Source organism: Sciurus carolinensis, chromosome 6 (assembly GCF_902686445.1).
Source record: "Sciurus carolinensis chromosome 6, mSciCar1.2, whole genome shotgun sequence".
NCBI classification, from domain to species: Eukaryota; Metazoa; Chordata; class Mammalia; order Rodentia; family Sciuridae; genus Sciurus; species Sciurus carolinensis.
In genome coordinates this window covers 139,196,866-139,219,403 of record NC_062218.1, presented here as the reverse complement: position 1 = coordinate 139,219,403, position 22,538 = coordinate 139,196,866, and the positions used below count along the sequence as shown (strand labels likewise).

General features: G+C 45.6%; 1 protein-coding gene across 1 annotated transcript in view; it reads left to right on the top strand.

The window, feature by feature from the left end:
• Positions 1-11,231, top strand: part of Ccdc69 (coiled-coil domain containing 69) — a 49,140-nt gene extending 37,909 nt beyond the window's left edge. Inside the window, exons 6-10 of the mRNA XM_047554800.1 lie at positions 1,637-1,710; positions 2,675-2,776; positions 3,249-3,368; positions 4,336-4,433; positions 5,146-11,231. Coding sequence (XP_047410756.1) covers positions 1,637-1,710; positions 2,675-2,776; positions 3,249-3,368; positions 4,336-4,433; positions 5,146-5,323 — 572 coding nt within the window. The 3' untranslated portion in view covers positions 5,324-11,231. The remainder of the gene's footprint in view (positions 1-1,636; positions 1,711-2,674; positions 2,777-3,248; positions 3,369-4,335; positions 4,434-5,145) is intronic.
• The last annotated feature ends 11,307 nt before the right edge of the window (positions 11,232-22,538 follow it).

Below are 22,538 nucleotides of genomic sequence, written 5' to 3'. Positions count from 1 at the left end.
ATCTATAAAATGTCTTTCAGACAAGTTAATATTTTTCTGCTTCTTTGTAGGCTGAGCAATTTTGGATCATATCCTGGATATTTTCAGTATTTGAATACAAGAGATTCTGGGTTTTGTTTAAATGTGCCAGTTCATTGGTACTTCAAATTGTAATCTTCTGCCTAGTACACAGTCATTTGCTTCTTTTATTTTTTGCAGCACTAAGGATTGAACCCAGGAGTACTATACCACTGAGCTACATCCCCAACCCTTTCTTTTTAATTCTTTATTTTTAGACAGGGTCCCAAGGCTGGCCTGAAATTTGCAATCCTCCTATCCCAGCCCCCTCAAGTTGATAGGACCAGTGACTGTCGTGTGCCAGCAAACCCAGCAACCATTTATTTTTTCAGAGTCCACAAATAACTTCTCCATTCGTTCAGTCCAGATTTTATAGCTACACAGTGGGACAGACTGGATGGAGTGTGTTTCTTTGATCTTACCTTATCCTGTCTTAAAAAGCAACTTAACAAATTAGGTTCATCAATTTAAAAAATTAGGGCTATAGTTTTTATACAACTGGTCTTACTGATTTTGACAGCTCTATCACATTCTTATTTCTGAACATTCTTTTCGGTGTTTTTACCATCTCCTCAGCCCCCCTTGGTTTATATCTGTGAACCCTACCCAACCACACATGCCAGCCATACCTCACTGAGGCTAAGATCCAAAGCTCCTGCAGCAAGCTTGTCTATTGGTACCGTACCAGGCCATGAAAAATGCATAGGACCAATGTTTTATAAGCTAGGTTAGTCAAATCACAAAGTTGTTAAATTATTGCTTGTCAGTCAAAGTACAAAGAATTAAACTTCCCATTCCTGTCTTCTCTGTTCTATTTCTTTTCCTGGCCATTGACCATTTCTCTGTTATCTTCTTTCAGCTGAGACAGGTTGAAATTTTTCAAATTTTAAAGGGAAGAAAGGATGATAAATATAACTGTACTGATTTTGAAACTGATAACAATTTCAGATCTGTACAACCTTGCCTCACTTGGAAAGCTCTTGCCCATTTTTTTGCTCATGTGATCCTTGAGTCAGCCCCTGGAGACAATCCGGGCAGATTTACTGACCCCATTTCACAGTTGAGGCAACAGGACTCTTAGATATTTGATGTGATTTTCTCAAGGTCTCAGTTTTGAAGAAGTAAAGGAAGGACCAGGTAGATTTCCTGGCCACAAATCCAATGTACATGCCATAGCTTTGTACTTTGATTGACAGGTAATAATTTAATGATTTTGTAATTTGGCTAACCCAGCTTGCAAAGCATTGACCCTCTGTGTTTTCCATGGCTTGATATAGTACAAGTTAGGCAAACTTGCTGCAAGATCTTTGGAGGTGTGGTTGGCATGCACAGCATAGTAGATTTCACAGTTATAAAATGAAAACTTATTTTCATTTCCATGAACTTTTATTAAATACTTAGTATATTTCTGGCACAGCTCTCAAGTAAGCCTAGAAAATAGAAGGATGAATAAGGTCATTCCCCACTTCTGGTCCAAAAGGGACCTAGGAGATCATTTGCATCTTCCTAATCCTTAGGGGCCTGCCAGAAGGCTTTGAGGAGAAGTGTCTGAGCTTATGGAGATCTTCTTTCCCCACAGTCATCCAGGCCTCATTTGAACAAGAGAAAGAAGCCCTTACCCACTCCTTCCAGGAGGCCAAAGCTACCCTTCAGGTGAGAAGGGCTGGACCATGTCAGTCCATGGTAGGGAGAGGGGAGGACCAGCAGGAAAAAAGCCAAAACGGAAGACCCCCAGGTATGAGAGGCCTAAGTGACTGTCTTCCATGTGTCCATGCCTCTTAATGTGGTGACCACATCTTAGCTCAAGAGGATCCAGTTTGTGATTAGAGTTGGCCTGTTTTTCCAAGGACTGTTGGGAGGATCTTGGCAACTGCATGGGCTATGGTTCAAGTAGAGCAGTAGGTAGATGCCCAGGGACCTGTGAAAGCATGAAAGAAGCCACTCAACTCAACTAACTGCTAGAGGAAATGAGATCTGAGCTGGAACCTGAAAGATAGGTTAGAATTCCTAGTGAAGAAAGACAGGAAGTGAGTGTACCCTAGGTAGAATAAAGCGATTTATTCAGAACCGTAGAGGAAAGGGGAATGTATGGAACACCTGAGGAATTGAAGGAAGTGCAGGATACCTGAGGTGTAGAGTTCGGGAGAAAAGGTGAGGCCAGAGAAAGGAGAGGGCCAGGAGGTGGGAGCCTGTAAACCACATTAAGGGGTTGTGCTGTGTGCCAACCAAAGGCAACCGGCAAGGTCTAGGGGGAGGACATTCTTGGCAGCGGGACTTTTTGGAGATAAGAATGTCCCTTGAAGTTGGAGGAATGATGTGACATTTGGCCCCAGGAAAAGCAATGATCGAAAAGGCTGGAAAAACTTATTGATCCTGGTTTGGATGGGCTTTGAATGCCAGGCTCACTGGCCTTTGAGGGTTGTGGAGCCATAAAAGTCTGAATAGCACGAGGTGGGACTGGGATGTTTCAAGCAGTGGTTGTAGGTTAAACCTGCATTGTTGTATGGGTAGGCCAAAGACAGACTGAAGAACCCCAAACTTTTCGTTCTCTGGGATATGGTGAAATCCACTCTCATGAGCCTGACTTTGATCATCTCCTTCCTGCTCCCTTCCCCAGGAGACCATAGCAGGACTGACCTCACAGCTGGAGGCCTTTCAGGCCAAGATGAAGAAGGTAGAGGAGTCCATTCTGAGCCGAGACTATAAGAAACACATCCAGGTAGGTGCACTATACCTGGGGGCCTTTCCTTCTTGAAACTCCTGGGAGGTCAGGGTTGGACAACAGGACAGGTGAGCCCATCTTCAAGGGCAAGCCTCAGACCTGACACTCTCACTTTCACAAGGACCTGGAAGCAAGAGGGTCCCCTTTCACTGAGGAGCTCAGAGAAAGGCATATGGCTCAGTAAAGGGCACAGCTTATAGATTTAGAGAGAACTAGGCGGACATTGGAAACCCACCACAGCACAGGCAACTCAACCTACTTGAACTATAGTCTCCTGGCCTGTAAAGAACAGAAGGGGTGTTATCAGAGTAAAATGAGATGAAGCATATTGACACTTACCACAAGCCAAGAGAGGGGTATGACTTGTGAAAGTCAAACAGTGAGCTGGTGGCAAGATGGGGAGAAGGGAGGTAGCCCATGCCCTTCTGTGCCTGATGGTCTGATGAGGTCATTCTATGTCCCTGTCCAGGATTATGGGAGTCTCAGCCAGTTCTGGGAGCAGGAGCTGGAGAGCTTGCACTTTGTCATCGAGATGAAGACTGAGCGGATTCATGAGCTAGACAAGAGGCTGATCCTCATGGAAACAGTGGTCCGTGGCCTCGGGCTACTGTTTGCTGGGCACTTCCTTTGTAAAACAAGCCTTGGCCTGCCATGCAGAGCTCACATCTTCAGCTGGTCTGTGGCCAGTCTGGGCAGGGGCTCCTTGCCATCTGGGCCCTGCCCTTTTGTTGGATACTTACGTTGCTGTAATTTGGGTGATGCTTTGGGACAGGCAGGAGGAGCTAGCAGATGTCATAGGCAGGCAGGGACTGAAGAAGGAGGAGAGGCTGAAAGGTCAGGCAGATATGGAAGGCCAGCATCAATAAGGACAGGGTTGGGGAGTTGAAGGTTGAAGGTTGAAGGTTGAGGACACAGGAGGTTCTGTTTCCGGGAGAATGGAGGCCTCAGAAACCCGGGGGTGAGGGGTTAAGAATGCAGCTCAGTGGTAGAGCCCTTTCCCAGCATGCACAAAGCCCTGGGTTCAACCCTCAGCACAAGAAAGAAATAAAAGGAGTGGGTAGAGGCCAAGGAAGGAGAAGGAAAAGAAACCTGGGGCTAAATCCAAGCAGTGCTGTTCTAGAGGAAGTCTCTCTGGCCTCCCCATGTCCATATGTCCATATGTCCATGTCCTCAGACCATCTCACATGTTCCCTATAAATTTTGTTGAACCATTCTTGTGACAACATGTAATAGTCTTAATTTTGTTTACACAGATCATGTCCTTCTGACTTTAGGAAAACGAAAAAAAAAAATATCCTTTCTTCTATGAACCAATGGAGATATGGGTTGGGAGTGACTGTACTTTTTTTTAACTTTCTCCTATAGCAAAATTAAAAGTTCTCAGCCATTTGTTAACTCTTTGGCTTTATTTTGGGTGATCTTATTGCTCTGTGAAATGTAGCATCTTGTCTAGAATGAATGAGTGTTTTCAGGGACCACAGATAAAAAGGAGGTCATAGCATGCGTTGGGCCCTGTGACTTTGGTAGCTTCCTGAGCTTGTTTCGATTTGTTACAGAAAGAAAAAAATCTGATGTTGGAGGAAAAAATCTCAACCCTGCAACAGGAGTATGAGGACCTCCAAGTCCGAGCCCGGAACCAGGTGGTTGTGTCAAGGTAGCTATCCCCCTGCCTCTTCTCCTCCCACCCCACCCCTTTTGCCAAAATCACCAGTGAGGAGGGTCTCAGAAGAGCCTAGGGAATGTATTGACAGATGGGCACAGGGCCTGTCTAGGGAATGTGACTCCTCTTTCCTTGTGAGTCAGGAAACCCGATGGACCAGCTCTGCTTAGAAACCAATGCCCACAGTATGTTCCTGTCTGGGACAAGTAGACTCTATGGGAGAGCCCAACATGGGGAACAGGAAACAGGAAACAGGAAACCTGGAGTTAAACAGGCCTACATGGAATGAATCGATTCCAAGGGCTTTGTAAACGAAAGCTCATAGCATGTGTTTAGACATACCTTGTCGAATACCTTATATCTTTGCTCATGGAATCCTCATAATGATTCGAAGAGTTAAGTCCTATTATTATTATTATTGTTATTGTTATTATTATTATTACTATTCCCACTTTATGAATGAGGAAACTGAAATTCAGTGAGAGAGACTAACTCATCCAAGATCAAACAGCTAGGTTCTGGAGCAGAGATTCAGAGCAACCAGAACTACCTTCCTGTTAGGACTATGTACTTGCAAATGACAGGGGCTAGGGTGGGGGCCTGGAGCAGGCTAGTGGCCTATCTCAGGTAGGCCTCTAGAGGGATGGGTTGGTTTCTGCGGCAGCTGCTCCCCCGTAGCAACCCTGGGTTCTGTCTGCATCCACAGGCAGCTTTCGGAAGACCTGCTTCTGACCCGGGAAGCTCTGGAGAAGGAGTCACAGGTGCGGCGACAGCTGCAGCAGGAGAAGGAGGAGCTGCTGTACCGAGTCTTTGGTGCCGATGCCTCTTCCACCTTTGCACTGGCCTCTGTTACCCCCACAGAGGTCTCCTTCCTTGCCACATAAGGGGCAGAGCCTGGGCCCACCATGATGCCTACGGTCATAGCTTCCACCAAAGACTTTCTGGAGAAGACAACAAGAGCCTATGAGTTCTTTGTCCAGGAAGCAAGAAGGTTGGGAGTGAGCTGGGGAGCCTGGGTCTATGCCCAGTGAGCCCCGGGGGGCTTGGGTCACCAAGATCACCCATGGGGCTCTGGAGGCCCCGAGTAGTGCCTCTCGTTGAGTTGGCCCAGGGAACAAGCAAGAGGAGGCCTTTCCTCCCTCTGCCTTCTATCTGTCTATATCAGGAAAGTTCTGAGGCTTTTCCCAGGGCAGCCTGTGCCACTTTGGCCATCTGACAGAGGAGACCACCCCTGGCCCCAGCTCGTCAGCTTTGCTGCCAACTCACTGACTTGCCATCTTCACCAGGTGTTCCACTTCTGCCCTGGCCTCCTCCAAGCCTCAGTTTACCCCTGCTCTAAGATGGCTGCAGTCACTGTCCAATGACTCGAGTCACTTAATGTCCAATTCTAGGATTGTCTGAAAGGCAGACTGTGAATCAGACTGGGAAAGGTGAGTGACTGGAAGCGAGTCAGACCTGGGGCAATGGCCAGAGCTCCTCTGCCTCTGGCAAGTGTGGCTCATCCCCCAGCCCTCCGGGTCCTCCAGTCTCAGTGCCACGGGAGCCCAGGGGCCATTTTACTGGGTCTGAGGACCCTCAACAGGCAGAGCTACAACCTCATCCCTCTACAGATGAGGAAGCCAGAAGGGGAGCAGACCGCACAGTCAGGACGGGGACCTCACCTGTCTGTCATCTGGTCTTTCCCTGTTGCTTTTTTCTGCTCCTGTCCTCTGGGAAAATCAGATCCATGACAGCCTTTCTCCTCTACCTCCCCCACACTTCCAGTCTCTTTCACTCCTTCTGCCACCCCTGATCCCAAGTCCCGGGCTCCCACGTGGCCCCCTACTTCTCTATCAGTAAAAGGGTTGGCCAGAGTGACTGACCTCAGCAGGATGGTCCAGCCCGACGGCGTGTGGATTTTCACTTTTCTCAGGAAGCTTCAGGTCAGCTAGAGACTAATAATAACCCCCGCACCGAGCGTGTTCATCAAAGTGCTTCCTCACACCCCTCCCTTGCCTGGTCTTCACAAGATCCTTGAAGCAGGTTCTTCTCCCTCCTTAGCAGCAGAGCAAACAGAACACAAGAGCCACAGGATCTTGTCTGAGGCCCCCAGCTCCAGCCACAGACCCTGACCCAGATGGTAGGAAAAGTCAGTCCACATTTTCCATCAGATGTTCTGTGCTGACACCTACCACCTCTTTCGTTCCCCTGGATACAATCTCCATCCAGTTCTATTCTAAAAAATTCAGATGCGACTGGGTTTCTCCCTTTCCCTTGCTGAGTGGGGGACACAGAGGGCTCAGGGAGCTGTTTTCCCAGCCTTGGCCAATCAGGTTCTCTAGGGGCCCTGAGGCCAGCTCTGGAATGACATGCACGTGGAATTTTTCACGCAACTTTTTTCATAGCATGTCCATGATATGCTAGTCTATGGGACATTAAGAGGCATGACTGAAAAAGATTCCACGGTGCAGAATCTTGGGAAACTCTAGGTTCAATCGAGTTAAACAAATCTGCACCCTGCAGTACTCTCAAGGACTCTAACATGCTAGTGCACTGCAATTCTCCAAGCAGGGGGCCAGGTCCCCAGTATCTTCCAAACTTCTTTGACAGAGCTTCTACCCTCCACCGCCACCCCTACCCCGTGAAAGCACTTGAGGCTGCAGAATGCACTTTAGAAAGCATCCTTTGAATCAAGAGGGGCAGGGCTGAGCCAGGGGCACAGGGCCTTCTTCATGTACCCGATGCTGGGTGTGAATAGATCACCTCTGGTCATACCTTTACCCTGGGCCAGACAAGCTTTGGAAACTAAAACAACATGCAATAACTTATTTATTGGGTCTCTGTGTTTTCCTGGGAGAGGAGGGAGGTAAATTCTCTGCCAATGGCAGGGATCTTGGAAGAATAAATTCCTGGGCCTAGATGACCCACCAGTGGTTCTGGGATCCCCCCTCACCTACTTACTTGAGCCCCACTGGTCCAGCCTTTTCACCACAGATGGGACCTGGCATCAGGGTGAAAGATGACCTTCAAAACAGGTCAGTACATGGAGTAATGCTGCTGCGGAGGCGAGGGTGATAGCAGGGATGGAGTGGGAGAGGGCAGGGAGTGAATAAGAAGGTGTTTTCTGCTCTGTGGGGAGTTCCTCCTTAAGAAGACAAATCCTGAGATTCCCGCAGGTCCCTCTCCCCATTTCTGTCCATTACTCTACACCCAAAAGCCTTTAGTCATGGAGGAAGCTAAGAAGGGGTATGGGAGACTTGAAAGCTTTGGGTCACTCTGACATGATTGGTGGCAGAACCTGTGCCCTGAAGGTTGGTGGCCTGGGAGATATAGATCCCCAGTCTGGGTCTCACACATAGAAGGTGCTCACTGCCTCCTGCTGTGTCACCTTGGACCACTCACTGACATAGGGGGTCAGCTCAGCTGCAGGGGACAAAAAGTGATTGTTCATTAGCTGACTCAGGCACCAAGCAGGTAAGAGGCACTATGCATCCTTTCAGAGAAAGGGGAAGAGAGTGCCCAAAACCACACTTGATGACACATGGTATCAGACCACCTAAAAGGCAGGTTCTCTGGGAAAACCTTGAAGTTTCTCAGGTTCCTAGAGAGGAGCTGGGGTCCCCTTTCCTACTCAAGAAGTGTCCCAGGCAGGCACAGTGATGCACATCTGTGATCCCAGCAATTCGGGAAGGCTGAGGCAGGAAGATGACAACTTCAAGACCAGTCTCAGCAACTTTTTGAGGCCTTAAATGACTTAGCAAGACCTGACTCAAACTGAAAAAAGGGCTCAGTATATAACTCAGTGATAAATCACCCTTGGGTTCAATCCCCAAAACCAAAAAAAAAAAAAAAAAGGAAGAGAGAAAAGAATGTCCAAAGGTAACAAGGATAACAGCATTTCCTGGTGGGGATTCCGGGATCCTCTGGTTCTATAGGGCTGTTGTTGAGTGCTACCTCCCCAAGAAGGGCAAAGTGCAGATTTCATCATCAGGGTAACACTGAGTCAAACAAAGGGAAATTAGAAACAGACCACTGAATCCACCGTGTGCATGTTTTGACTCTCCAGCGTAGGTGATGCTTAGTAGAAGCAGTGTTTCCTTGAACAAGTTCTTAGGGGCAGGGTGGGAGAGAATTTTGTGGCATGTTACCACTCCGAGGAACATGCTTTGGGGAAATGCTGGTTTAGCAAAGCCATGTGGCTCCAGACCACCTCTTCCTTTTTCTTTCACAGGTCTCAGTTCCCTCCTCTGACAAATTTCCCACCTTTTATACCTTGTAAGGCCGTGAGGATTCCTCTTATGACATCTTAATTGGGACCAACCTTTGGCCTGGCACTGTAGGGAGCACATGGTTCAGACCACTAAAGATGGGAGTAAGGTGCTGCTGGAGCACTTTAAGTTAAGCGGGAACCACACACCTGAGCTGGGTTCCATGGCCTTCCTTTCAGGGCTGCTGAAAATGGTGATCGTATGGAAAAGTCACAGCTTACAGACACCTTATTTCCCCATCCTGTACTTGGTGTGTGCTCATACTGGGTTCCAAATCCAGGGCCTTGTGCATGCCAGGCGGGTGCTCTACCACTGGGCTACACCCCCAGTTCTACTCTTAAGTGGTCTCTGGCTGGGTGACAGTCCCTCACAGGCTCTTCTGTCCCACTCTTTCCATTTTGACCTACACAAGGTCAGCTCACTGCTCAAGATCGTTGATGGCTCCTCAGAGTCTGGAGAATGATTCTTGGTCCCTAAGCTTGGCCTACGCTGCTCCCCTGCATTCTCAGACCACAATAGTGGGAGAGGCAGATCTCTGTGTTGTATGGGGGACATGCTCACCCTTGCCTTGCTCTTGTTGCCATGGGCCAGGAAGACCTTCTGCCCACCTAAATCCATACTTCATAATTCCTGTGAAATTCCAGCTCTCCCAGGAAGCTTTTTAAGAATTCTTAAGTCCTTGGTGTTGGTAGCATACTATTTGGCACAGTTGTACTACAGATGTTTGAAGTTGACAGAGGTAAATTCTTTGAGAGGGAAGTGTGTCACCACCACCCACTCTAACACCACCTCAGAGCTCTGGGTCACAACGGATGCCCAGGAAACTGCCATTGGGATGTTTAGCCCATCTCCCTATCACACACAGCCACAGGGCTGAGCACTTGCTCAAGCCTCATCTTCCTGTGGTTGGGACCAGTCTGGTCATGCCCTTGAAGATGACTCCCTACCACTCCATCCTAGGTAAACCCAATCACATTGCTCTGCTTTGTTGTCACCGTTGCTCTTGGCACTCCCCACGTGACTGAATGTGTCTGTCTCCCAGCTTTGACTATGAGCTTCCAGGTAGCAGAAGCATGTCTCTTTGACTCATCATTATAGTTTCAGTACCCAGTACAATGTTTGGCATGTGGTGAATGCTTAGTAATTATTGCATAAATTAACAAAGAAATTATACATTCTTTGGCAGTGAACTGAAAGGTAGCTCTATTTGACAAATGAGGGAACTGAAGCCCAGATAAAGGAAGTGACTTGCCCTCATGTCACTCAAGGAAGCAGTGTCAGAGGTGGAGCTAGAATCCAAGTTCATCAATTCCCAACGGTGCTTCCATTCTGCAATGATCACTCTTGGCCTTCATCCCAATCCCTCAATCCCACCCTTCTGCCGGTACACACTTCCATGGTAGAGCCAGGGATGCTCTACCACGGAGCTACACCCTCTTCTTGTCATGGATATTCCCAGTGAAAATCCACAGCAATCTCTGGTTCACCTAGAACCATGCAGGTCACATTGAAGTTCTTTCCTGGTTGGACTGATGTTGCTGAAGCTTGGAGGTGGGTTGGGGGGAGGAAGATGGAGCCACCATGGATAAGAGGGGAGAAATGATGGGAACAAGCATGGTAACAGGTTATTTTAATGACTGAACTGATGGCAGGTAAATGGATGGAGAGATGGACAAATTGAATGAATGGATAGTATAGTTAAATTGAATTAAATGAATGGACGGAGACATTAAATTTGTGAATGGTTGAGATGGCTGAATTGGCAAAGGATGTATGAATTGATATAAAGAATTAATGGAGTATATATGGATGATGGAATGACTGACCAATGGAGGATAAATGGATGATTTGAGAGAGGATGGAGGAATGGAACAGTTTGACTTGATTGAGAATAGATGATGGATGGTCTGAACTAATGCATCCTGGATTGTTACATGGGGCAATAAGGTAGGTGGTCTGGACAAAATGGTTAACCACATGGAGTGTTATTAAAAGTTATTGGATTGTTTAGAGCACCATAATTCACACACTCTGGACCTGAGGTTCCCAAAGGAGGTATCTCTTCCCCTATCCCTACCTTCCCTGCCCACTCAGGGCCCTAAGTCCATGCACAGTTGATGTAGATCAGCATGTACTTGGTAGATATTTGTTTCATGCCACCTAGGCTGGTCAAGCAGAAGAGGGAGCCAGGGAAGCTCGGGTCAGTGGATGGTGAATCCCTTCTTCACAGCAAAGGAGATGTCTGTTCTATCCACTGGGACCTCTTCAGGAGGGATCTCCCTTTGCAGTCACCTGGGCCAGGGGGTTAGTCGCCTGGTAAGGAAGCAGGGCTGGCTGATGGGTGTGCAGTTCACCACCTCATAGTAGTCTTCTGTGAAGCTCCTCTGGGTCTAGGAATGAGGGAGAGAGAAAAATAAGCCTAGGATGGATTTGCACTACTACCACCCGGGAGCACAAAGTTGCTCGTGGGGCTTGGAAACCTCACTTTTTTTTTAATTAAATTTTTTTTTATTTTTATAGACCGCATTTTGATTCATTGTACACAAATGGGGTACAACTTTTCATTTCTATGGTTGTATGCAATGTAGATTCACACCATTCATGTAATCATACATATACATAGGGTAGTACTGTCTGTTCCATTCTACTATCTTTCCATCCCCCACCCCCTCCCACCCTAGTTTCCTCTACACCATCCAAAGTTCCTTCATTCTTCTCTTCCCCCACCCCCCGCCACCTCCCCTCATTATATATGGTCATCAACTTATCAGAGAAAACATTCGACCTTTGGTTTTTTGGGGCTTGGCCTATTTCACTTCGCATGATATATTCCAACTCCATCCATTTACCAGCAAATGCCATTTTTATTCTTCTTTATGGCTGAGTAATATTCCATTGTGTATATATACCACAGTTTCTTTATCCATTCATCAATTGAAGGGCATCTTAGTTGGTTCCACAATCTAGTTATTGTGAATTGAGTAGCTATGAACATTGATGTGACTGCATCACTATAGTATGCTGATTTTAAGTCCTTTGGGTATAAACCGAGGAGCGGGCTATTATCAAGAACACAACCAATAATAAGTGTTGGCGTGGATGTGGGGGGAAAAGGCACACTCGTACATTGCTGATGGAGTTGCAAATTGGTGCAGCCACTCTGGAAAGCAATATGAAGATTCCTCAGAAAACTTGGAGTGGACCCACCATTTGACCCAGCTATCCCACTCCTCGGTTTATACCCAAGCACAACTTCTGACCGGGCTGCCTGCTCGCCACTGACCTTGCCAACATGTGGCAAAATGTAATCCCCAACTCCTTTTGCACTCTTGGCACCGTCCCTGTGTACCCTTATTCAGGCCACCAGATGCCCTCTAATCACCCCCACCCGCCAAAGGAAGCAGAATCCCAGGTAATCCCACTTGAAGAGGCTGAAGTAAAAGAAGGTAGACAAATCTGAACCCAGTTTTATGTTCCAGCGTCTGATTATCTTCTGGGATGGTGGGGTCATCTTCGCCTTGATTTTTGGCTTCCTTATGACGTACCTGGCAGGAGCGGGGTCTTCAGCCTAAGACCCAAGCATAGATAGGTCAGCCAGGCAGGCACTATTTTCAGTTCCCTTTCTCCAAATTGAGCAGCCCCGGATTGCTGGAACCTCAAGCACAACTTTTTTTTTTAATTAATCTTTTTTTTTTATTTTTACAGACTGCATTTTTGATTCATTGTAGACCCGCTCCCTGAAACCACTACCCATTTGCTGGATCCTGTGAATCCATTTTATTCCTTTCTTTTGGTGACTACAGTCAGGCATAACAAGACGCCCAGGGTGAGCCACTTTGATCCCTGTAAAGGGTTGTCAATGTGCTTGTGAATTACTCTCCAGTAACCTGTGACCCACCCCTGGGCACGTTGTTTTTGTTTCAATTGTTCCTTCTTCAGTGCTGGGGATCAAACCTAGGGCTTCATACACGCTAGGTAAGAACTGCCAATGCGCTACACCCCAGGCCCTGCACATTAAAGTTTTTGCCAGAACCCTCGCCATACCTCAGGCGTCCCTCGCTGTCCTCCTCCAGGTACACAGGCACCCTCCAGCAGACAGTCCTACACCCCAGCGGAGCTCCAGGGGCTCCCTAGCCTGCACACTCCAAGAGTCCTGCAACTTCCGGAATTGGCCCTTCCCTAGCACCTGGGTCAGGATGGAAGGGCGTGGGGAACTTATGGCTGCAGAGGCTGAAGCCTCTCTGGGGGGTCTTGCTCCCATCTGACTTGGGTTTTCTCTGGCCTGGCCTCCTGGGGGCTTCACCCCACTAGGGCTGGCTGCTTTGAGGCCCCTCTTTGTCTGAGCCTTTGGATTTCTGCTGTGCTCCTGGGTTTCAGCTGTGGAGAAGTCAGAGTGGAAGTGGGGTCTCCAACTTTCACCATTTTCCTTGAATTCCATCCTTTCATCACCCCAGGAGTGAGCCAAACCTCAACATCTGTCCACTTTTACAGGGATTATTGCTTCACTGGCAATTGTCACTCAGAAAAATTATAAAATACAGACAATCCAAGAAAAGGATTAAATCTGCCTCACAGCTTACCATCCAGAGATAATCACTGCTAACATTTTGAAGTATATTTTCTAAGACTTTTTAATTGCAAAGGATTGATATTTTGTTTAAAAATTAAAATGGAACATGATATATATTTTAATAATCTGCATGTTCACTTAGGAATATGTTATGATTATCATTCCATGCCAATAAACACATGTACAACAATTTTTTAAGTGTCTAGTATGGTATTTCGTGGTAGGGATGTATGACAACTTATTTCTTCATTGTTAGGTATTTAGGTTATCTTACATGCTTATCCAAAATTAATAATTCCAAAGTAAATGTCTTGCACACATGCCATTGGACAGATTGCTTCCTTATAATGAATTCCTCAGAAAGGGAACTACTGGTGAGTTGTGGAAGGGAATTTACACACGTCTTATCCAAAGTTCCACCAATATTTCAAAACTTTTTGGATATGTTCCAAAAGAGGCGACTTGCCAGGTACAGTGTGCACACCTGTAAACCTAGGGAACTCGGGTAACTGAGACAGGAGAATTGTAAGTTCAAGACCAGCCTCAGCAACTTAGCACGATCCTGTCTCAAAATAAGAAATAAAAAGGGCTGGGATGGGGCTGGGGAGATAGCTCAGTGGTAGAGTGCTTGCCTCGCAAGCACAAGGCCCGGGTTCAAATCCCCAGCACGGCAAAAAAAAAAAAAAAAAAAAGGGCTGGGATGTAGCTCAGCGGCAAACACCTCTGGTTCAATCTCCAGTACCAAAAAAAATAATAATAATAAGAGACTCAACTTGAGGGGGAATGTGTCTAGAAACTGGGACACACTACTTAATAGCTACCATTAATGGAGTCACAGTTTTCCTAAAAGAGTTCTACACCCCTTTATATACATTTTCATATTTCATATTTCATCCCCTTAACGACTGCAAGGTAAATATCATTCTGAGGCACTTGAGGCTCACAGACACTAACTTTCCCGGGCAAATGGAATGGAAGACCTAGAATTCAAACCCCTGGTCAGTCCAAATGCAGAGCCCAGGTCATTCCATTAGTAGCCCTATCTCCGTGCAGAATGGCTTGACTGCTGAAAAATTCATGCAGACAATAATCCACTGTCTTTTTTTTTTTTTTTGGTACTGGAGATTGAAGCGGGGGTTGGGGGGGATCGTAATAAGGGGTTTCTAGTTGGAGAGAGCAGGGGCTGGAGACCCACCCATCCAGTTTCTCTGTCACCACTCCCCTGGCTCCTTCCATCTACCCCCGGCCCCCAGCTTCCTTCGAGGCAGGTAGCAGGGCAGTAGAATTCCTCAAAACATGGTTTTTATTGTATTGTATTATATTGTATTTATTGGTACCAGCAATTGAACTCAGGAGCACTTAACCACTGAGCCACATCCCCAGTCCTTTTTATTTTTTATTTTGAGACAGGGTCTCACTAAGTTGCTTAGGGCCTCACTAAGTTGCTGAGGTTGACCTCCAACTTGCAATCCTCCTGGCTTAGCCTCCCAAGTCACGAGATTACAGGAGGGTACCACCACCCAACAAGACATAATTTTTAAATCCCTGGACTCTCAGGGCTTCCTCTCACTGCTCATGTTTATATGCCTGGATAACCTCTCCTCCAGTCTCCCCATCCTCCAACTCCTCCTTCAAACACCTACTGGTCTCAACATCAACCCTTTGCCAAACAGCTCCTTTCTTACCAAGAAAGGTACCTGCTCCTTCCCTTCCGTATGAGACCCCCTGAGGAGCATCTGAGGGTGCCAATTAGAAATATTGCCAATGACCAGACAGTATCTAGAAGAGGCAATCTGGGATGACAACATCTCTCTAAATCCTGTTCCTAACACAACCCTGCCTCTTCCTGGGATGGCTGGAAGCTGAGAGATCTACTATCAAGTTCTAGGCTACAAATCCGCAGGCCCTGCCCCTAATGGAACCCTAAAACTATTGATCTTTATGAGTAAGACTGTAGATGCTTAAAGAAGCTAGGAGGAAACACACAGACTGCAGGGATTACATGATCTTAGTGTGATGGGCTCAGAGTCTTTAAAATAATTTCACTACCACTTATTTAGAGCATAGGCACTAGCTCAAAACATGTATGAACATTATCTCATTTAATCATCAAAACGATATCATTATCATCATCATTATCCCAGTTTACTTCTAAATACACTGAATCTCAGAGACTTAGTCTTGTTAAATCTTACCAGTGACCAGAAGGTCAAGTTATTTGTTCTATCAGTTTCCAGAATCCCACGCTCTCTGAACCACTGTATGAGGCACAGATTGCAAGAATTAAAATGAGAACCTCTGAGTTTCAGATCAAAGAGGCCTGTTAGGTCTGGAAAGGCTTCGAAAAGCCCCCAGTCCATCCTTGTCAAGTACAGAAACTGAGCTCGGGGAGGTGATGGGACCTGGCCAGTGCCACACAGCGAATGAAGGAGCTGAGCTTGGACCTCAGCAGTGGGTTCCAGGGCTCCTCGCCCTTCCCATGCTGTCAGTAGTGCACTCCTGGGAAAACCAGAGGCAAGGGGTCTCAGGATGTCCAAGGAGCAAAAAGACTTGCCACGGCGGAAGGAGATGTCCATACCTGAAATGACACCGATGAGCAGGCGACAGGCCAGAAGCGCAGGCCCTGGGGTCCGTGCTGGTGCAGCCTGGAGCTGAGGCGCAAGCGCGGTAGGTAGGTAGCAGAGACGGCTGGAGAGAGACGCTTGGGGCCAGCAGAGTGTGAGCAGGAAGTGACCGCAGACCCCTGCAATGGGAGGGGACTGGGAATGCCCGATTTCAAAGGCAAATCCAAGTCCTGAGTCCTGGCTTCTCTAGGACTCCATACAGAATTCCTTTATCCGAATTACCCCTGCCAAGGTGAATGGAGCTTTTCAGAACCCTGCTCAGGAAACAAAACAGTCCTGCAGTCAGAAAAGGAGGGTCCCCAAGGACAGACTGGGGAGGGGGAACTGAGAGGGAGCTGGAGGGGCCATTGAGGGTCACAGGAGGGTCACAGAGGGGCCTGAGGACAAAATATGGGAGTGTGGCTAGGTGAGAGGTAGGGCTTGAACTAGCCTTGAACTTGGGGTAGGTTACTGCCCATGGACCAGATATGGCTGACTAGCAAGAAGCTTTGACATAACCTGTAAGCTAAGAGCAGTTTTAACATTTCTAAATGATTGGAAAAAATATTTGGTGACAAGTTAAAATTATATGGGGGCGCAGTGGCACACATCTGTAAGTCCAACACCTCGGGAGGCTGAGGCAGGAGGATCACTAGTCCAAGGCCAGTCTCAGGAACTTAGTGAGATCCTGTTTCAAAATAAGAAATTAGGGCTGGGGAGATAGCTCAGTCGGTAGTGTTTGCCTCACAAGCACAAGGTCCTGGGTTCAATCCCCAGTACCACAAAAAAAAAAAAAAAAAAAAAAAAGAGAATAATTAAAAGGGCTGGGGATGTGGTTTGGGAGTGGAGCACCCCTGGATACAATCTCTAGTATTGAAAACAAATAATAATGATACGTTTCAAATTAAAATTTCAGTGTCCATAAATAAAGATTTATGGAAGCACAGCCACACACATTCTTGACACCTGGTCTATAGCTGCTTGTACACTCCAGCTACGGAATAGTTGCGACAGAATGTGTGGCCCACTGAGCCTAAAATACTTACTGTCTGGCTCCTTACAGAAAGTCTGTTGAACCTGGCACTAAAGGATGGTATTTCTAAAATATAACTTTACTTAAACAAATAATATCCATTCTCAAAATAAGAAAAGCAGAAAAAGCTTAAGTTCCATTGGACCAACCTATCTCCCTACCCCCACACGACCCCCTTCTCTTTTCTCATTGCCTTGGTATGTCTTTCAGATATTTTTCTGCACCTCCCCGCCACCATGTACTGGAGATTGAACCCAAGGGTGCTTTACCACTGAGTCACACCCCCAGTCCTTTTTATGTTTTATTTTGAGACAAGGTCTCGCTTAGTTGCCCTGGCTGGACTTGAACTTGAAATCCTCCTGCCTCAGCCTCCCAAGTATTTGGGATTACAGGTGTGCACCACCGCACCTAGCTCTTTTTCTGCATTTATATATACATTTGTGTATATGTTCACAGTATTGTAAGTTCTTTTTCTTTTCTGTAAATGGCTTGACACCATACATGTTTTTCTTTCGTTTTTGTTTTTTTTTTACTTTCAGCTAGCCTTTTATTGGTTTGTTGTACTTTACGTGTTCTTACACTTGTACATGTACAGATACATCATATATATGGTTATTTTTCTTTTACCCTTAGATATTGACTTAGTTAAGTTTAAATATACGGCAACAGTCCATTAAATTTCACTGCCATCGTTTTTCCTTTGAGTGTATACATTACCACTTATTTAGCTATTGCCATACAAAGGAACACCTACGCTAATTCTAATTATTTTACGTTTCACACATGAGGCTACATTGGTCATTCTCCTAAATGATTCCTTGTGCCAATATGAAATAACTATTCTTAAACTTGCTTTTTTTCACTCAACAAGGTGCTTTGGCTCCTGCACGGAGCTACCTCTTCTCTCTTATTAGTGCTACATAGTATTCCATGGTTTAGCTGTGCCCAGTCTATCCATTCCTTATCAAAGGGAATTGAGGTTGCTTTAATATTTTGCTGTTGAAAACAATGTGGCAATGAGCATGAACTGGCATCTCAAGGTTCAAATAGCTACAGTTTTCTTGAAAAAAAAGTTAAATGAAAGAATGTTATTCAAGGAGACGTGCCGCTGCACCAACTTTCCTCCTGTGTGTTTATGGCCTAGGTAAACATAGCTCAACTCCCTTAAATGCAGCCTTGAGCCTCTTGCTCTCCTACAGTTATGCTGAATCCTAACTATGGCTTGTAGCAGGGAGAAACCCTCCAGGGTCCTGGTTGAGATAGGATCCCCTCCCTATGAAATCAGTGGGCATATTTTGAATAAGGAAAGCATCATAGTCAGATGGAAAGCAGCAGAGAATAAGGAGTTGAGCTGGGGCTCCGGATCTTGCTTTGCCACTTGCTGGGTGAACCTGTGCAGCTTCCTCTCTGGGCCCCAGGTTCCCCAGGAGTTCAAGACAGGTGTTGGGCACCTAGTGCCCTGACTTTCCAGGGCTTTTACATTCTTCAGTGACTGAGTCCTGCAAGGAGAGGAGGGACTCTGAGAGGGGCCTCACCAGCTCCACAGACTCAAGAGACGTGCGGGGGGCTTGGCAGATCACCCCTTCAAACCCAAGGTCCAGCTGATGGTTTCCCAAGGGACAAATTTCACAAGAAAAGTATCCATGAGTCCCTGATAACAGTCATGCAGGCAAGCCCAAGGCCCTGGAGAATGTGCCCTTATGCCCTTGAGTTCAAGGTCCAGGTCTAGACCATGGGCTTCTGTCCCGTTCCTCTATGTTTTGCTGTGTCTTTACAGTTTGTAATTGTACAACTTATGTGATCACATCATGGATGCCTGTCTGCAGCCCTTCTAGGAAGTAAGGACATGAGCCCTCTGAAAGCTGAGGTCAAGCCTACTTTGCTTAAGCTTTGACCCAGTGCGTTAGCACAGTGCCTGGCACTTTGTAAGCACTAGACAAATATTTGCTGAGAAATTAATGGGCAAATGAACAGAGTTCAGATGTTTCTTCTAATCCAAGGGCTCCCAAAGGGGCCAAAATAATGGGCAGGTGGGGAACAGAGCAGCTGGACCCAAATGGTCCAGGCAACATCATGAAATTGAAAGGTCACTCCCTTCCAGGTGTCAACGCTGGGGTGAGTCAGGGGGCGAGGAGTGTCTGGAATAGAAGGTGCTGGGAATGAACTGAATTGTCCATGTCACTCATCATTTGCTTTTCTTTCTTTTATTTTTTTCAGTACTGGGAATTGAACTCTGGAATGCTTTGCCACTGAGTTACATTCTCAGCCCTTTTTTTTATTTTTCATGTTGAAACAGGGTCTCACTAAATTGTCCCAGCTAACCTTGAACTTGCAATCCCCTCCTGCCTCAGTCTTCTAAATTGCCGGGATTACAAGCATGTGCCACCATGCCTGACCGTCATTTAGCTTTCATCCAGTAAATTTTTATTAAGTATATACTTTACCAAGGAATGGAGACATGAAGAAGACAAACATTAACCAAAGTCATAAATAAAAATATAATTACCAATTGGGATCTATGCTATGATGTAAAAGAACAAAATTCTAAAGTAGACAAGGCAGGTGTGGTGGCATATACCTATAATCCAGCAACTCAGGAGACTGAGGCAGAAGGATTAGGAGTATCACAAGTTCAAGGCCAACCTCAACAACATAGTGAGACCCTATCTCAAAATAAAAAATAAAAGGACAGTGTTACCGCCCGCAGCAACAATCCCGCGGGAAGGAATCGGAGGTGGACTGGGAATGAACTACTTCTATTATCTTTTTCTGGGCTGCTTTCTTGCTTGCTTACTTGTTTGCTAGTTTAAAGAGGAAGAGAGGCTTGCTTAGTTTTAGAGGTGCTACGCTTTCAGAGGTCTACTGCTTCTTAGAGGTGGGTCACTTCTTAGAGGTGCGGGGTGCAGCGTCCGGCCTGCGGCCTGCATCCTGCAACCTGCGACCCAGAGGTGTGTTCTTAGTCCTCTGTCCTGCGATCTCCTCCCAGGCGAAGAGAATGTCTTATATACACTAACACAGCCAATCAGCTTAGGATTAAGTAGCACGGTTGGAGCATGCGCCACGGTACCAATTAAGAATGAGGAACATCTGTTGACCACTAGCTCAGAGGAAACATTAACCAATCAGGCAAAAGGTCATAAGAGATCACGCTGTGTTAACACTAATTATGCGCCACCTCTTGGCCCCATGCCAGCCCCCATCTTATCGCTGCTTAAACATGTCTCAACAGGGCAGGGGATGTAGCTCAGTGGTAGAGACCCCCTGGGTTCAAACTCCAGCATCACCAAAATAATAATAATAATAATAACTACTAAAAAAAGGATTTAAAAAAGAGAAAACCAAAGAGAAGCGGTGTGTAAAGTGTGTTGGAGAATGGATTAGAAAGGAATTTCTGAGAAGGGCTATTTAAGAAGAAACCCACTGCAAGAGCTAGTCAGGCAGTTGCTCCCAGGCTTGGAAAAACTTTGATTCCATGCAGAGGGGAAGTCTTAGGCAAATAGAATCTTTCAATGGGACTTTGGGTGAGTCCTGGCCCCTTGGAATCCCAGAAAGAGGATCTCAGAATCATAGAATCTGAATCTCATAGAGACTTGAAACAAACAGAACTTCAAGAAATAAAGGGAATCTTGGAATGTTGGAGACCCGAAGTCTTGACATTTGACAACAAAGGGAATCAGAGGAGGGTGACTCGTTCCGTTCCCCTCTCTTCTATTTACTGTACACATAAAAACAACACTAAAGTGCAAGGTCACCCAGCCAAAACTAACTCCCACCTCTTTTTATTAATAGACCAGACCTCTACCCATTTAGTGAACAGAAACAGCAATGTTTTACTTATTTTCATGGCTATGTGCTGCTAAATGATTTATATCATTGTATCAGTGAATTCCAACAATCTCATGACATAAATACTTTTATAATACCCATGTATTATAACTGAGACAACAGAACTCAGACAAAAAATAAATAAATGGTTCATGGTCACTCAGCTAGAATGTGGTGGAACCAGAAACCCAGGGCTTTTTTGTTTATTTGCTTTTCAATTTAAAGACTGTGCTTTAAAGCACTGTGCTACCCTTTTCTAATTACAGCTGCTTTCAGGCCTACCCTTCTCACAGTGAGCTTTACCTCTCTAGAACTTTCCCCTTGGAGGTCATGGTAAACTCTGGAACTGGAATTCAAAGAAGGCTTCTGAAGACCCAAGTTCTGTTCAATCTAAAGCAGTGAGTTTGTTTATGGGACCCAAGAAACAGCATGGGGTCAAAGAAACAGTCTTGCATATTAGAGAATTCAGGCATTAAAGAGCAGTGTTATCCAGAGCAAGTTCTAGAGCCTCCTGGGCTTCAGATTTGATATATTTTAAATAGGACTATTGAGCCTGTCCTGTCCACCTCAGTTGTGAAGGGATAATGGATGCAAACACCTTTCCTAAGAATACAGTCATGCTCTGCATAACAAAGGTTTAGTCAACAACAGTGAGTATATGCAATTGTGGTCCCATACGATTTTAATAGGGCTGACAAATTCTTATCACCTGGTGATGTTGCAGGCATTGTAACCTCATGGTGCAAAGCATTAGCCACGTGTCTGTTGGTGGTGCTAGTGTACACAAACCTACTGTCTCACTGGTCATATAAAAGCACAGCACATACAATTACATACAGTCCGTAATACTCCATACTGACAATAAAAGACTATTGTACTGGTTTACATATTTGCAATACTTTCTTATCTTTGTTTTATAATGTATTCCTTCTACTTATTTAAAAGAAAAAAAGAGTTTACCGTAAAACCCTATACTGTGTTATGTCAGAGCAGGCTTATCTTGGATTTGCCAACATCTCTTTGTTGTACCATTTTTCTCTTGTGCTGGATTTAAACTTGTGTTGTTTTGTTCATTATGACCCCTAAGTGTACAAAATCCATGACTAGTGTTGTTAGTAAGAGGCCACATGGAAATGAATTTAAAAGTGATTAAGTCCAAAGGACTTAAAATCAGCATACTACAGTGACACAGCCACATCAATGTTTATAGCAGTTCAATTCACAAAAGCTAAGCTATGGAACCAACCTAGGTGCCCTTCAACAGATAAATGGATAAAGGAAATGTGGTACATATACATATGTATATGTTACTCAGCCATAAAGAAGGATGAAATTATGGCATTTGCCAATTAATGGATGGAACTAAAAGACTATCACACTAAGTGAAATAAGCCAATCCCCAAAACTCAAAAGCTTAATGTTCTCTCTGATATCCAGATGCTGACTCACAAGTGGGGTAGGGAGGGAAGAATAGACATTCATTGGATTAGACAACGGAGAATGAAGGGAAGGGAGGTGGGATGGGAATAGAAAAAAATAGTAGAATGAATCAGATATAACTTTCCTATGTTCATATATGAATATATGACCAGAATAACTCCACATCATGTACGACCACAAAAATGGGAAGTTATACTCCATGTGTGTGTGATATGTCAAAATACATTCTACTGTCATGTATAACTAAAAAGAACAAATAAAAAATAAAAGTGATTAAGGACGATGAAGGTGGAAAATCGCTGATGGTTATTGCTGGCTGGCAAGGATGTCCCATTCCACCACGGCTATGAACCCAAAGAACAAGAATAAAGTGACAGGAAC